The sequence below is a fragment of the Heteronotia binoei genome, chromosome 10, assembly GCF_032191835.1.
Source record: "Heteronotia binoei isolate CCM8104 ecotype False Entrance Well chromosome 10, APGP_CSIRO_Hbin_v1, whole genome shotgun sequence".
Classification (NCBI taxonomy): Eukaryota; Metazoa; Chordata; class Lepidosauria; order Squamata; family Gekkonidae; genus Heteronotia; species Heteronotia binoei.
The window spans coordinates 104,203,283-104,217,385 of record NC_083232.1 but is presented as its reverse complement, the minus strand read 5'-3'; the positions used below and the strand labels follow the sequence as shown (position 1 = coordinate 104,217,385).

Sequence of the window (14,103 nt, the reverse complement as noted above, 5' to 3'; positions counted from 1 at the left end):
CTCCCTGTTATGCCTTTGGCTTTGCGCTGCTCTGCCTGCCTTGAGCCACACTTGGCCAAATGCAAAGCCAGGGCTGGAAGAGGCTCCTGGCTCTGAATTCCTCTCCCAGTGAGAGCTCAAGGCTTCCTCGACATCCCAGGTGACCTGGAGTAAGTGGCAGGATCCTCTTTGTGTTGAGAGGATTTCCTCCCTTGGGTCCAGCAACTTGGGACCTGGGCCAGTTGAGTAAACCTCAAGCCCCTGGTGGTGGAAGGCGGCCTCTGTCACTGCTGAGCATTAAATCCTAGGATGTTTCTGCCCCTTCAAGCGGAGCTGAGGCACTGCTAGGACCGCAGGAACTAGTGGTTTCTGAGAGTCAAAAGGAATTCTTTCACCTAGGTGGAAATGCCACTTTTTCAGAAAAGCCATGAGGAATGCTCACCTTCTACCAAGTCTGAGTTGGACAACCCCCGCTGTTGGGCCCTGTCCTTGTCCTTCATCCTGTTCAAAGTCTCCAGGCCCACCTCAATCACCTCTCCCAGGTCCTCCTGCTTGTCCTTCCGCACCGGCTTCTCCTCAGGGTGGCGCGTCAGGCCCGTCTCCAGCTGGTACACCTTCTGCAGGGTAAAGCTCTCAAAGGGCATGGCCGCATACTCACTGGGCAGCTTCACACCCCTGTGCACCTCTGCTTTGTCAAGCTGGGAGTGCAGGAACCGCCAGAGATCGGCTGGGGTCCTCTGGGGAGGTGCCTGCTCCAGCCCGCCCCCCACGGTCGTCGCATTGCTGAGGCTGCTCTTCAGCTGCTGGCTCCTCTCCTGGAGGGCCTCCTTCAGCTGGACCAGCTGCCTCTTCAGGCTGCTGATGTAGCCCTGCTGGTGCTCTTCTTGCTCCTGGAGGAGAGCGTGGAGCTCCTCTTGTCCTGCCAGGCTCTGGTGCCGCGTGTCACCTCTGGGGCTGCAGGACAACATGTAGAGCACCGATAGCGAGCAGCAGAGAACCAGCAGCACGATTCCCAGCCGAGAGAACCAAGCCATTAGGCCTCGTCGAACCATGGTCCAAGTGGCTGATGGCACCCGCGTTCCTTCCCACGCCTGCAATCGCCGGCAGCCACGGTCAGGGCCGACATCACAAGAGGTGCCACAGGGCTCACTTGTCTTTCCTCTGCGCACGCAGGGTCAGTGGGCAGCACGGCAGGCTTGCCTGGCACTGTCTACAGCCAAGCTGAAGAGCCAGTGTTGTGAACCGGTGGTGTTTTTCAGGCCAACTCCATTGCTGGTTGGCACCAGTGGAGAAACGGGAGCTGAAGGACAAAACAGGCATATTACGCACTCAGGTGCTGAATCAGCATATTTTGCTTCCAGGAAAGCCCCTGTAGCTCATGAAGCTGTTTCAGCAAGGGGGGGGGGGGATACAGCGTACCGGTTATGAGCCAGGAAACCCCTCAGCAAGCCTCAGGCAACCTGCACATTCTCTCTGCCTGTCTACCTCAGCCTCAACCCTCCCCTCCCCCACCACACTAATAATCTGACATACTTTACCAGGGTGTGGCACAACAGAAATAACAATGTTTTAAAGAGTTCAAGTGCTACATGCAGAAATGGGTGTAGTCAGCTGTTTTCTAGGCCATGGTGGTTCCCACCAGCATCATCATTTGGGAGGCTGTACTGATTGACGGGCATCTTGGCTCTCAGCAGAGCCATGTGGGCACTTCTGGGCATTGATGCATTCCAACAGTGACCCCATTTTGATGGCCACCACTTTACATGAGTGAGGTGTAGGTTGCCTCCCAAGGCCTCAATCATCCTTCTGAAGGGGCACCCCAAAGGAGTGCCTGCCCAGAGCCGCCTCCTCTCTTGTTTCTATCATGGCACTGAACAGCTGCTGGAGTTAAAGTGGAGCTCAAAAACTGGCAGTGGTTTTTAATGGAGAGTTTTGGAGGTGGGACATAGCAGTAGGGTTGAGCAGGTTTCTGGATCAGGCAGAGCTCCTCTCCATCCTCTCCCCGTCCGTTCTTCCATCCCACTTCCTAACAGGGTCCCCTCCCTGGCATAGCTGCTCATTTCTTCATTGACTTCGTTTCTACCCCAATGGAAACCCAAAGCAGCTTACATTGTTCTCCTGTTCTCCATTTTATTCTTATAACAACAGCCCTGTGAGGTAGGTGAGGCTGAGAGGGTGCGACTGGCCCCCGGTCAGCCAGCAAGCTTCTGTGGTCAAGTGGGGATTCCAACCTGGGTCTCCCAGATCCCAGGCTGACACTCTAACCATCATACTAAACTGACTTTCAGCCTGACTAAGCCTTCAGTTACGCAAAACTTATGAATACTGGGGTTGGTTCACACACATCACGGAAACATCGTTTAATTGATTTGCAGTTTGCCTCACCAAATGCTGGTTTCACTCCCACAGCCCTTTCTCCCGCCTCCACTTCAAGGATCCCAGCTGATATCCCGCCCTACATTGCAGTGCTCAACTAACGGCTGTTTCTTGTATAGGAGCAGGGAAGGGAAGCGCTTGTCTCCTCGGGAGTTTTTGGCCACAATCAACATGGCCAGCAGCAGCATCCTCCCCTCCCTCAGGCACTGCCTGGCGTTTCACTCCTCCCTGCTTACACCAGACCCAAAGAAACCAACCTCCCACAGCCAGTGAAGGGGCAAACGCAAGCCACTGCACACACCCACACTCGACTCTGCAAGGGCCCTGACTTTGAGTCACAAACCCGGTCTGGACTGCCACTTGTGCTCTGTGTCCTTGTCTTCTGGTCCCCTCTGTCCTCGGCTCACGTCTGCCATGGTGCTTGGACACCTCCTTACTGTCACCATCCTCTCCCGGGGCCAGAAACCAAATTGGCCTCCCAGGTGCTCTACCGGCCCCTGAGCCTCCCACAGATTAGCAGTCGCCCCTCTGGAGGGTGCAAAGGAACTTCTGGCAGAGGCTGTCAGCATGGCCTACAGAGGGCGCCCAAGAGGCACGCAATCCCTGGTGGGAGGTGGAGGACATTCAGAGAAGAGGCCTGATCCTGCCTCCTGGCTCTGGTATTCCCGGCAGGTCTCCCCTCCAAGTGCTGGCTTTGGTGATGCAGGTCAGGGCATGAGTGGTTTGGGGGATGCCCCAAGGAGCCTGGTGGGAGGATGGGGCCATGAAAGGCGGCTGTGTCTGCACAACGACACCTCTGACTGCCCTGGGGCCTGTGAAAGGCTTCCTTGTGCTCAGGGAAGGAAGGCCAGGGACACCTCCTGCCTTTCCAGAGCAGGAAGCAGCAGCAGGCTGGAGAGTTCTACAAACAGCACTTTTGGGAACAAACAGGCTGCTGTTCAGCTTCCCTCCCTGCTGCACCCCTCCTTTTGCGGGTCTGGGCCTCATCGGGGGGGTCAGGGAACAGGAGATGATTGCCTGATCTTTTCATGGCTTGTTTTACAGAACCAGTTACAACCACAGGAATGCTTCAGGCTGCACTCTTCCATATTCAGAGGAGCCGATCAGAAGTTTAAGCAAATGGAACTGGCAGAGAAAAGAAACATCCCCTCATTCAGGACTTCTGTTTGGGAACAGTGGCCGCAGACATTCTCTCCCCGACACAGAGATGCGTGGCAGAGCAGGGAACTTCTATCCTAGTGCCAAATTATTATTTTGGGAGCTCTGCCCTGGGTTGTCCGGGCAAGCTTGATCTGGTCAGATCTGGGAAGTTCCGTGGGGTTGGCCCCAGACAGTACTTGGATCACGGGGGACCACGTAGGAAGGCCCGGGTCACAACTCCGAGGCAAGCAACAGCTGACCACCTCAGTCTTGAAAACCCCACGAGGGGTTGCCACAAATCGGCTGTGGCTTGACAGCACTTCCCACCACCATGAGTTGAGAACAGGCAACCATCTGGGCTTTTGCTGGGCACCTACGGAGGATTGGGGGGGAGGGGGGGTGGGCTCCCTCTTGGGTATCCTGCCCCCCCCAGGGAAAGTGTATGTGCAATACATAGCCTCTCCTTTCCCGGTGTAGTGAACATATGAACATATGAAGCTGCCTTATACTGAATCAGACCTTTGGTCCATCAAAGTCAGTATTGTCTTCTCAGACTGGCAGCGGCTCTTTCTCCAGGGTCTCCAGCTGAGGTTTTTCACGTCTATTTGCCTGGACCCTTTTTTGGAGATGCCAGGGATTGAACCTGGGACCTTCTGTTTCCCAAGCAGATGCTTTACCACTGAGCCACCCATTCCTCCCTAACGCCGCGTTAGTGAATGCCGCTAGTGAACGCCGCGTGGTCACTGTCCGGCTATGCTTGGCAGATGGTCACTGCAATGGCCTCTCCTGCATTACTGCATCCGTGGCAACACCTTCCCACTGGTCACCCCCGTTTCTCACAGAGTTTGCCACGTCATGGTGCGACCGAATGTCCAGCGGTATAACCGGATGGGCAGGCTGGGCTCACCAACCTCACCAGCCAAGAGAAGGAAAACTCTAACATCAAACCCGGGCAGATAGAGCTTGTTAATGTAACACCTACCATCTGGAGGACTCGCTGCCGGCGTCCCGGCTTACTGGGCCATGGCAGATGACCCCAAGGTGAAGGGGTGGAGCCAGTACCGCGCACACTGTGCTTCACCTAAAAATTCCTCTGCGCAGGCCTGAAGGGCATATCCACATCCACAACCCACAACACACCAAGTCCTGCAGCGATGGGCAAGGGGCGAAACGGCAGGTGGAAGATGCCACTGGAAGCCGCAGTCCCGATCCTGCATGTAGGCGGTTCAGGGTATTGGTCGCCTGATGCTGACCCGGAGACGAAAGCATTTTTCGGCAGCACCCTGAACGACCAAGCAGCCTTATCTAGGGACAGCACTGCTTGCTCCGCACGGAGAGGGGCCTAGAAAAGGTGGCCTAAACAAAGTTCGTCTCCCCCCCCCCCCAGTTGGCTAGCCGAGGTTAACGGGCATCCTTACTTGCGGTCAAAAAATAACAACAAAGAAAAGGCATGCACCTGCCTCACAAAGCATGCAAAGACTAAAGCTTGCGTGTTGGAACATCAGAACCATGCTTGACACAGTAGACAGTGGTCACCCTGAACGACGCTCTGCTCTAGTTGCCCACGAACTTCTCAGGTTGAATATTGACATAGCAGCTCTCAGTGAGGTTCGTTTCCCTGAGGAAGGTAGTCTTCAAGAACATGGTGCTGGCTATACCCTCTACTGGTCGGGTAAGTCAAAGGCTGAGAGCGTTGGCTTCATGGTCAGGAACTCCATTGCCTCCAAACTCGAAAACCTGCCGACAGGTCACTCAGATCGTATCATGTCCATCCGCCTCCCGCTTCAAAACAAGCAGCATGCAACACTCTTTAGTGTGTATGCCCCAACCCCTCAAGCGGATCCTGCAGAAAAGAACAAGTTCTATGCTGATCTACGCAACCTCGTACGGAAGACCCCTACAGAGGACAAGGTGATCATCCTTGGCGACTTCAATGCCAGAGTAGGTAAAGACTCAGAAGCCTGGAAAGGAGTACTTGGCAAACATGGCATTGGCAACTGCAATAACGGCCGCCTCCTGCTAGAATTCTGCACGGAGCACCAGCTCACCATCACCAACACTATCTTTCAGCAGAAGAACAGCCTGAAGACAACCTGGATGCACCCACGGTCCAAGCACTGGCACCTTATCGACTACATTCTGGTGCGCCAGAGAGACCTTCGAGATGTCTTACACACCCGAGTAATGCCCAGTGCGGAATGTCATACGGATCATCGTCTTGTACGCTGCAATCTCCGTCTTCACTTTAAACCCACACCCAGGAGAGGAGGTATCCCTCGGAGGAAGTTTCAGGTTGGCAGCCTTCAGTCAGCTGAAGTTAAAGCTGCCTTCCAGGCAAAACTCCAGTCAAGAATTGAGGACCCCAGTTGCCCCACAGACCCTTCTCCAGAAGCACTCTGGGAACACCTAAAACTACCATCCTGTTGATCTCTGAAGAAGTCCTCGGGTTCTCCACAAGGAAGAACAAGGACTGGTTTGACGAGAACAATCAAGAGATCCAAGAATTACTAGCGAAAAAGAGATCTGCCTACCAAGCACATCTTGCTCAGCCCTCCTGTCCCGGGAAAAAAGCAATCTTTCGCGCTGCATGTAGCAACCTCCAGCGCAAGCTTCGAGACATTCAGAACGAGTGGTGGACCAAGCTTGCAGAGAGAACCCAGCTGTGTGCAGACACTGGTGATTTAAGAGGGTTCTACGAAGCCCTGAAGGCAGTATATGGTCCATCATATCAGGCTCAGAGTCCCTTGCGTAGTGCAGACGGCCAAGTGCTCCTCACAGACAAGGTATCCATACTGAACCGGTGGTCGGAGTATTTTCAGGTTCTCTTCAGTGCCAACCGCGTAGTTCAAGATTCAGCAATCCACCTCACCCCACTGGATGATGCTTCCATCCTAGATCCTTGCCAGTCCGGCTTTCGCCCGGGTTATGGGACGGAGACAGTACTGGTTGCCCTGGTAGATGATCTCCAACGGGATCTGGATCGGGGCGGTGTGGCGGTGCCGATGTTGCTGGACCTGTCGGCCGCGTTCGACACGGTCGACCATCGGCTACTAACCCGCTGCCTCGCCGATGTAGGGGTGAGGGGGTCTGCCTTACAATGGCTCTCCTCCTTCCTCGAGGATTGGGGACAAAGGGTGGCAATTGGGGGCGAGCAGTCCCAGAGGCGCACACTGGACTGTGGAGTGCCTCAGGGGGCAGTTCTCTCACCAATGTTATTTAATATCTATATGCGCCCCCTTGCCCAGATTGCCAGGAGACATGGACTTGGGTGCCATCAATATGCAGATGACACCCAACTCTATCTGCTAATGGACGGCCGGCCTGACTGCGTCCCAGAGAATTTAGACCGGGCCCTGCAGGATTTGGCAACCTGGTTGAGGAGGAGTGGGCTGAAACGGAATCCAGCGAAGACAGAAGTCCTTTATCTAGGTCGAGGCGCTCGGGGAGGGGAAATACCTCTCCCGATCTTCGACGGGGCGCTGCTGAAGGCGGCGCACCGGGTTAGGAGCCTGGGAGTTTTACTGGAGCCTGCATTATCAATGGAGCCCCAGATTGCAGCCACTGCCAAGTCAGCCTTTTTCCATCTAAGGCGGGCAAAGCAGTTGGCTCCCTTCCTAGAGTACCAAGATCTGGCAATGGTGCTTCATGCAACGGTCACCTCGAGACTGGATTACTGTAATGCCCTCTACATGGGGCTGCCTCTGCACTGAACCCGGAAGCTGCAGCTGGTGCAGAATGCAGCAGCTAGAGTGTTGCTGGGGCTTCCTAAATGGGAGCACATACAGCCTGGGCTGCGCGAATTGCACTGGCTGCCAGTTATATACCGGGTTTGTTACAAAGTGCTGGTCATTACCTTTAAAGCCCTATATGGTCGAGGAGCCGTCTACCTTAGGGGCCGTCTCTCCCCATATGAACCCCAGAGAGCATTGAGGTCAGCCGGGAAAAACTTGTTGACTATTCCCGGACCGAGAGAGGTGAAGGTGCAAAGTACCCGTAACCGGGCCTTCTCCTCTATAACCCCGAGCCTATGGAACCAACTTCCAGAGGAAATGCGGGCCCTGCGGGACCTTGAACAGTTCTGCAGGGCCTGCAAGACCTTCCTCTTCCGACTGGCTTTCGCTGATGAAAATGGAAATTGCTAAGGAAACCGCCATCATAAACATAAACAGCAAACATAGCATTAGCACTTTACTAATTTTAATTTAATTAATTTTTAAAAACTTAAGTAGAATTTTTAATTAAAATGTTTATAATGTTTAAACGTAATTTTATCTATTTCTGTATAACTAAACCTGAATTATGTTGTTAGCCGCCCTGAGCCTGCTCCGGCGGGGAGGGCGGGATACAAATAAAATTTTGTTGTTGTTGTTGTTCAACCAGTGAAAACAGAGTTGGATGAGATCCCCACCCTAGAAGAGACTGTTAAAGCCATCAAGCAACTGAAAAGTGGCAAGGCAGCGGGAGTTGATGGAATCCCACCAGAGATCTGGAAGCATGGGGGCACAGTACTACATAGCACACTTCACAAAGTACTTGTCACCTGCTGGGAACAAGGCAAACTACCACAGGACTTTTGCGATGCAATCATCACCACTCTACACAAGAACAAAGGGGAAAAGTCAGACTGCTTCAACTAACGGGGGATAACCCTGCTCTCCATCGCAGGCAAAATCCTTGCCAGAATACTCCTGAACAGACTGGTGCCCACCATTGCAGAAGAACTCCTCCCAGAGAGCCAGTGCGGCTTCAGAGCTAACAGGAGCACCACCGACATGGTATTTGTTCTCAGGCAGCTCCAAGAGAAATGCAGGGAACAGAACAAGGGTCTATATGTGACTTTTGTTGACCTTACCAAAGCTTTCGATACTGTTAGCAGGAAAGGCCTGTGGCAAATCTTGGAACGTTTAGGATGTCCCCCAAGGTTCCTCAGCATGATCATCCAGCTACATGAAGACCAGCGAGGCCAAGTCAGACGCTGCAACGACCTCTCGGAGCCCTTCCCAATAGGCACAGGTGTAAAGCAAGGCTGCGTTCTCGCGCCAACCCTCTTTACGATCTTCTTTAGCATGATGCTTCAAAGAACCACAGTAGATCTAGATAATGATGATGGTGTCTACATCCGCTATCGCACCGATGGCAGCCTGCTCAACCTGAGGCGACTAAAGGCTCACTCCAAGACAATGGAAAAACTTACCCGAGAGCTACTATTTGCTGATGATGCTGCACTCGTCTCCCACTCGGTATCAGCTCTGCAGCATATGATGTCCTGCTTTGCAGAGGCTGCCAAGCTATTCGGCCTAGAAGTTAGTCTGAAGAAGACAGAAGTTCTCCACCAGCCTGCACCCCAGGAAGATTATCACCCTCCCTGCATCACTGTGGGTGAATCAGTTCTGAAGACAGTCCAGCAGTTCAGCTACCTGGGGTGCATCATCTCCTCAGATGCCAAGATCAACAAGGAGATTGACAACAGGCTGGCAAAGGCAAACCGTGCATTTGGCCGACTGCACAAAAGAGTGTGGAGCAACAAGCATCTGAAAAAAAGCACAAAGATCAATGTTTACAAAGCGGTTGTGATGACAACCCTCATCTACGGCTCCGAATTGTGGGTTTTATACCGTCATCACCTGCGACTCCTTGAGCGCTTTCATCAGCGCTCCCTTCGCACCATCCTCAACATTCACTGGAGTGACTTTGTGACCAACACTGAAGTCCTCAAGTGGGCGGAGGTTACAAGCATCGAGGCACTGCTGTTGAAGACGCAGCTGCGCTGGGCAGGGCATATTTCTAGGATGGAAAACCACCGCCTTCCCAAGATTGCTCTGTATCGTGAACTTTCCACCGGCCATCGAAATAGAGGGGCACCAAAGAAGAGGTACAAGGACTCCTTGAAGAAATCCCTTGGCACCTGTCGCATCAACCATCACCAGTGATCTGACCTAGCCTCAGATCGCAAGCATGGAGGCACACCATCCACCAGGCTGTCTCTTCCTTTGAGAACGCATGCATAGCTGGTCTTGAGGACAAAAGGAGATTGAGGAAGAATTGCACTGCTACAGCACCAACCCCAAATCAGACTTTTCCCTGCAGCCACTGTGGCCGGATCTGCCTGTCCCGCATTGGTCTTGTCAGCCACCAGTGAGCCTGCAGCAGACGTGGACTACTGCACCCTTCTTAAATCTTCGTTCGCGAAGTCAAGCCGAGAGAGAGAGAGAGAGACGGAGGATTCTTTCACCCGGGCAAGGTACTAAATGTAGCCGCGCTGCTCCACAGATACACTCTAGACTCTAGAGCAGGGGTGGGGAGCCTCTGTCCCAAGGGCCGTATATTTCTTTTTTTTTAATTTAATTTATATCCCGCCCTCCTCGCTGGAGCAGGCTCAGAGCGGTTCACAACATAGAAATCCACAATAGTAAAATATATCAGCTATAAAATAATCCATTCAGAATTAAAATCAGCATTACATATCATTTGGTGCTAAGAGCTGTAATAAACTCTGTAACTGTAATGCGACTGCCCTCTCAATAATTTTACCCAAAAAGGGTAAATTTGAGACGGGCCGGTATATGGCCCTCGAGGTCACTTGGAGTGGCCCTTGGGGATTGCTGGACTGAACCAAGCCGTGTGGCAGCCTCTCTGGGGCCTGGCTGGCCAGTGAGGATCATGGGGCCCAGCTGCACTGTGCAGCAGCCTCCCCAGGGCCAGGCAGGGATCACAGGGCCCAGATGTACTGTGCGGCAGCCTCCTTGGGGCCTGGCGGGCCGGCTGCAGGGCCTGGAAAAGTTACTGTCACAGTTCAGTTTGCACTTGATTATCCCAGATGGTGTGGCCTAATATGCTAATGAGTGTGTGACCTAATATGCGAATATTAGGGGATGTGGTCTAATATGCTACTGAGTTCCTGCTGGACTTTTTCTACAAAAAAGCCCCGGACCTATGCATTTGCCTAGGGTGGCTGGCCAGGGGTATGTGTGTGCCAGATTAGGCTCTCCCCACATGACTTCAAATAGAAAAACAATTCTTTGCATTATTTGTTGGCCTGAATCATTCTCCCTCAGCAGAGCACTGTTTTTTAAGTTGATAATTTTTTATGGTTCGCGAATGATGTTATAAATATCCATATGGCCCTTGGCAGGAAAAAGGTTCCCCACCCCTGCTCTAGAGGCAACACTTCCCTACATTCTCAGTCCTCTGAAAATGACATTTGAGGTCTCCCCCAAAACAGCGGAGTAAAAAAAATACTAAACCCCACTGAACTAGAAGTCCACCGGAAAGGACAGAACAATTTTCCAAATCAAGTTGGGTAAAATTGTCTGCTGATGCTCTTGGCAGTGAAGACTGTAGGGCGTTTACTGGACCTCCATTACAGACAAAAGGGACCCAGCTGCAGGTAGCCTTTCTGTCCACGCGGACCAGAGAATCCCCGGAAGTCCCAGCTCTTTCCAGAGAGGGTGAAAGGCTAGCAGCGCATGAATAACAAAACCACTCAAGCCTCATGACCCCGGAGGAGGAACAGACAGCAAAGCTGAACATCAACAGAAGGGGCAAGTGGTATCCTCCTCCCGATGTATTTATTTCCCATCTGTCTGTCCAGAAATACACCTGGTGGTGGTGGTGAGGGTTGTATGTGTACCCCGCAGAACAGAATCTTGGGTACAGAAGTGAAGCCTTGCCCCACCCCCTTGTGTTCTTGGGGTATGCTGTTTGAAGCACCTTTCATGCCGCACACCAGGCTGTTCAGCATCTGTTCTGGTTGGGGAGGGACTGTGGCTAAGTGGAAGAGCCTCTGCTTGGCATGCAGAAGATCCCAGGGGATGGGAAAGATCTCCTCCTGCCAGTCTGAGTGGCCAATACAAACCTTGATGGATTGGACTGCTAGTCTGACTGGGCAGGTGTGTCCATGTCTGGTTTGGTGCATCAAAGTTTTGAGCCAGGGCTAGGGCAGAAGGCCCATCTCCTCCACCTGGGCCATGGTCTGGGGTGCTCTGAGCACAGGGGCTTCCTCTACACATGATGACCTTTGGCCGAGAGGAGGGATGGATTGTGCCTTGTGCTCCTGCCACCAGCCTCAGAGCCATTGCAGCTGACAGCCTCCTGGGAACCACGCCAGGCAAGGTGCAGGTGGAGGAAGGCCTCTGAAGCCCCAGGCAAGTGGAGGAGGAGCTGGGAGGAAGGGAGGTGTCATCAGAGAGAGAAGGCACCCCCCTCCCCTCAGGTTGCCCTGCTGGGAGGGGGGGCTTCAGGCTGTCAGCCACCTCTGGTCTGTGTCTCCAACAGTGACAAGATAGAGGAGGGGCCATCATCCACCTGGGAGGGAACCCTGCTGGACCCGATCCACTTCTGTGGGGTTGAAGATGAAGAAGAGATTGAATTATGCCCCACCCGTCACTCGGAGCGGCCGACAATCTCCGTCCCTTCGTCTCTCCACAAAAGGGCTGAGAGAGCTCTGAGAGAACTATGGCTGGCCCAAGGTCACCCAGCAGCTGCATGTGGAGGAGTGGGGAATCGAACCCAGTTCTCCAGATTACAGTCTCCTGCTCTTAACCACTATATCAAACTGGCTCAAAACTGCAGGATTCCTTGGGGCATTGTAGCCAGCCAGTTGCCCAAGGCCATGCAGAGAGATTGTGGTGGAGGGGTGGGGCTGGGGAGTGTGTGGGAATGGGGAAATTATGCTGCGCTAGTGGTGCAATGTCAGAAGTGACATTATGTGGCTAGTGTCATGTCAAGGTGGCGTCCTTATGATTTGGGCAAGACCATATAGTTTTGCCTAAATCCTAGAAGAAGACGACGACATTGGATTTATATCCCGCCCTCCACTCCGAAGAGTCTCAGAGCAGCTCACAATCTCCTTTCTCTTCCTCCCCCACAACAGACACCCTGTGAGGTGGGTGGGGCTGGAGAGGGCTCTCCTAGCAGCTGCCCTTTCGAGGACAACCTCTGCCAGAGCTATGGCTGACCCAAGGCCATTCCAGCAGGTGCAAGTGGAGGAATGGGGAATCAAACCCGGTTCTCCCAGATAAGAGTCCTCACACTTAACCACTACACCAAACTGGCTCTCTAAATCCTAGAGCACGGCCTTGTCTGCATGTGGCCTCACTTCCCAAATGTGACATCACTTCCAGATATTCACCAGAAGTGATGTTGTGCTGCTTGCACAGTATCATTTAAATTTTCCCTCGATGGGCCACAGTGCAGCGGTTGGAGCGTCAGAGTGGAATCTGGGAGCCCCAGGTTCGAATCTTCCTCTGCCACTGAGGTATGCTGGGTGGCCCCTTGGGGGCCAGCTACCCATTCTTCCTCTCACCTCCTGCACTGACAGGGCCGGATTAACAATTAGGCTGAGTAGGCACTGGCCTTTGGGCCCCCACACTTTTAGGTGCCTCGGGCTGGTTTGCCTCTCCCCACAGCTTTGTCAAAGGGGCTTTTGAGAAGGGACCTGCAGGAGATGTTAGGAGATAATTGAAAGCCCCACCCCTGCAGATTTCAACTGCCCCGGGGCCTCCACAGGGTTTAATCCGGCACTGCTCCCTGAGGTGTTTTGAGGATGAAACAGAGGTGAGGAGAAGGAAAGAAGCCTCTTTGGCTCCCTGCTGAGGAGAGGGGGTGGAATATAAATGAAGTAATTGCCTGAGTGGGAAGCAGGCGGAAGGAAGTCTCCCTCTGTCCCTGCAGCAGGACTCTGAGGGAATGACAGGCCCTCTTGCTGATCACACAGTGGTGAGCTCTTGTCAGGCTCCACAGTTGGCCAGTCTGATTGCAGAAGGTGTGGGATGTGTGCAGCCTTGGTGGGATGCAGGGAATGGCTTCTTCTCCCAACTCTTGCCTTGCTCCTCGTTCATTAGGTTAATGGGTTGCGTTTGTAAATCCACAAAAGCCGTGATCAGGCCTCCCAGCAAGGTCTTCTGGCAGCACTCCCCTCTTCTTGGTTGGCTCTCTTCCCTGGGTCCCTGCCTCCTGCAGACGTCAGCCTCAGCCTGGCTGCCCTCCCTCACTGGAACTCTGGGCCTCTGCTGCCTTCAGCACTCTGCTCCCCATCACTGGCTGGGGAAAGGCCTGCCTGGAAGCTGAAGAATTCCTCCCAGATCTTTTCCTCCCTCTCTGTCCTGCTGGAGGTGTGGCTGTGCAGCCCTTGTACTGCTGCTTCAGGCTGCAGCTCTCAATCTGGCTCCCCAGCAACTTCCCTCTCGACAATGCTGCTGGAAACCTCTGGGGCTCTTATTGACTCCACTTGGCCTAACTCAGCAGGCATTGTTCTAGTGGCCATATCTCAGAAAGGAGACTGCAGAGCTGGAAAAATTATAACATTCACTGTCAGGGGAAGCAGTGATGGCTGCGGGTGTAGATGGCTTTCAAAGGGGATCACGGAGGAAAGGTCCAAGGTGAGGGTAGGAAGCCTCCCCGTTCCAAGGTAGTCAGCTTCAGAAGGCCAGTGCTGGGAGGGAGGCAGTATCACTGTGGAAGGGGGGAGGCCTCAGCCTCCGTGTCCTGCTGGTTGGCCCTCCAGGGAACTCCCTGGACCATCACTGGCTTGATCCAGCAGGGCTCCTCTGAGAAAAGAATGCTGCCAGCTGCACAGGTGCAAAAGGAGCAGCTGCAACCGAAGGGTAG

General features: G+C 53.4%; 1 protein-coding gene across 2 annotated transcripts in view; it reads right to left on the bottom strand.

The window, feature by feature from the left end:
• The window catches only part of CSGALNACT1 (chondroitin sulfate N-acetylgalactosaminyltransferase 1), a 37,495-nt gene that overhangs the window by 16,850 nt on the left and 6,542 nt on the right, over window positions 1-14,103 (bottom strand). Inside the window, exon 2 of one of the 2 annotated variants that reach the window (XM_060247858.1) lies at window positions 422-1,279. In XM_060247858.1, coding sequence (XP_060103841.1) covers window positions 422-1,031 — 610 coding nt within the window. In that variant the 5' untranslated portion in view covers window positions 1,032-1,279. Of the gene's footprint in view, window positions 1-421; window positions 1,280-14,103 lie in introns of those variants that run through there. The other variant, XM_060247859.1, reaches the window with a different exon arrangement.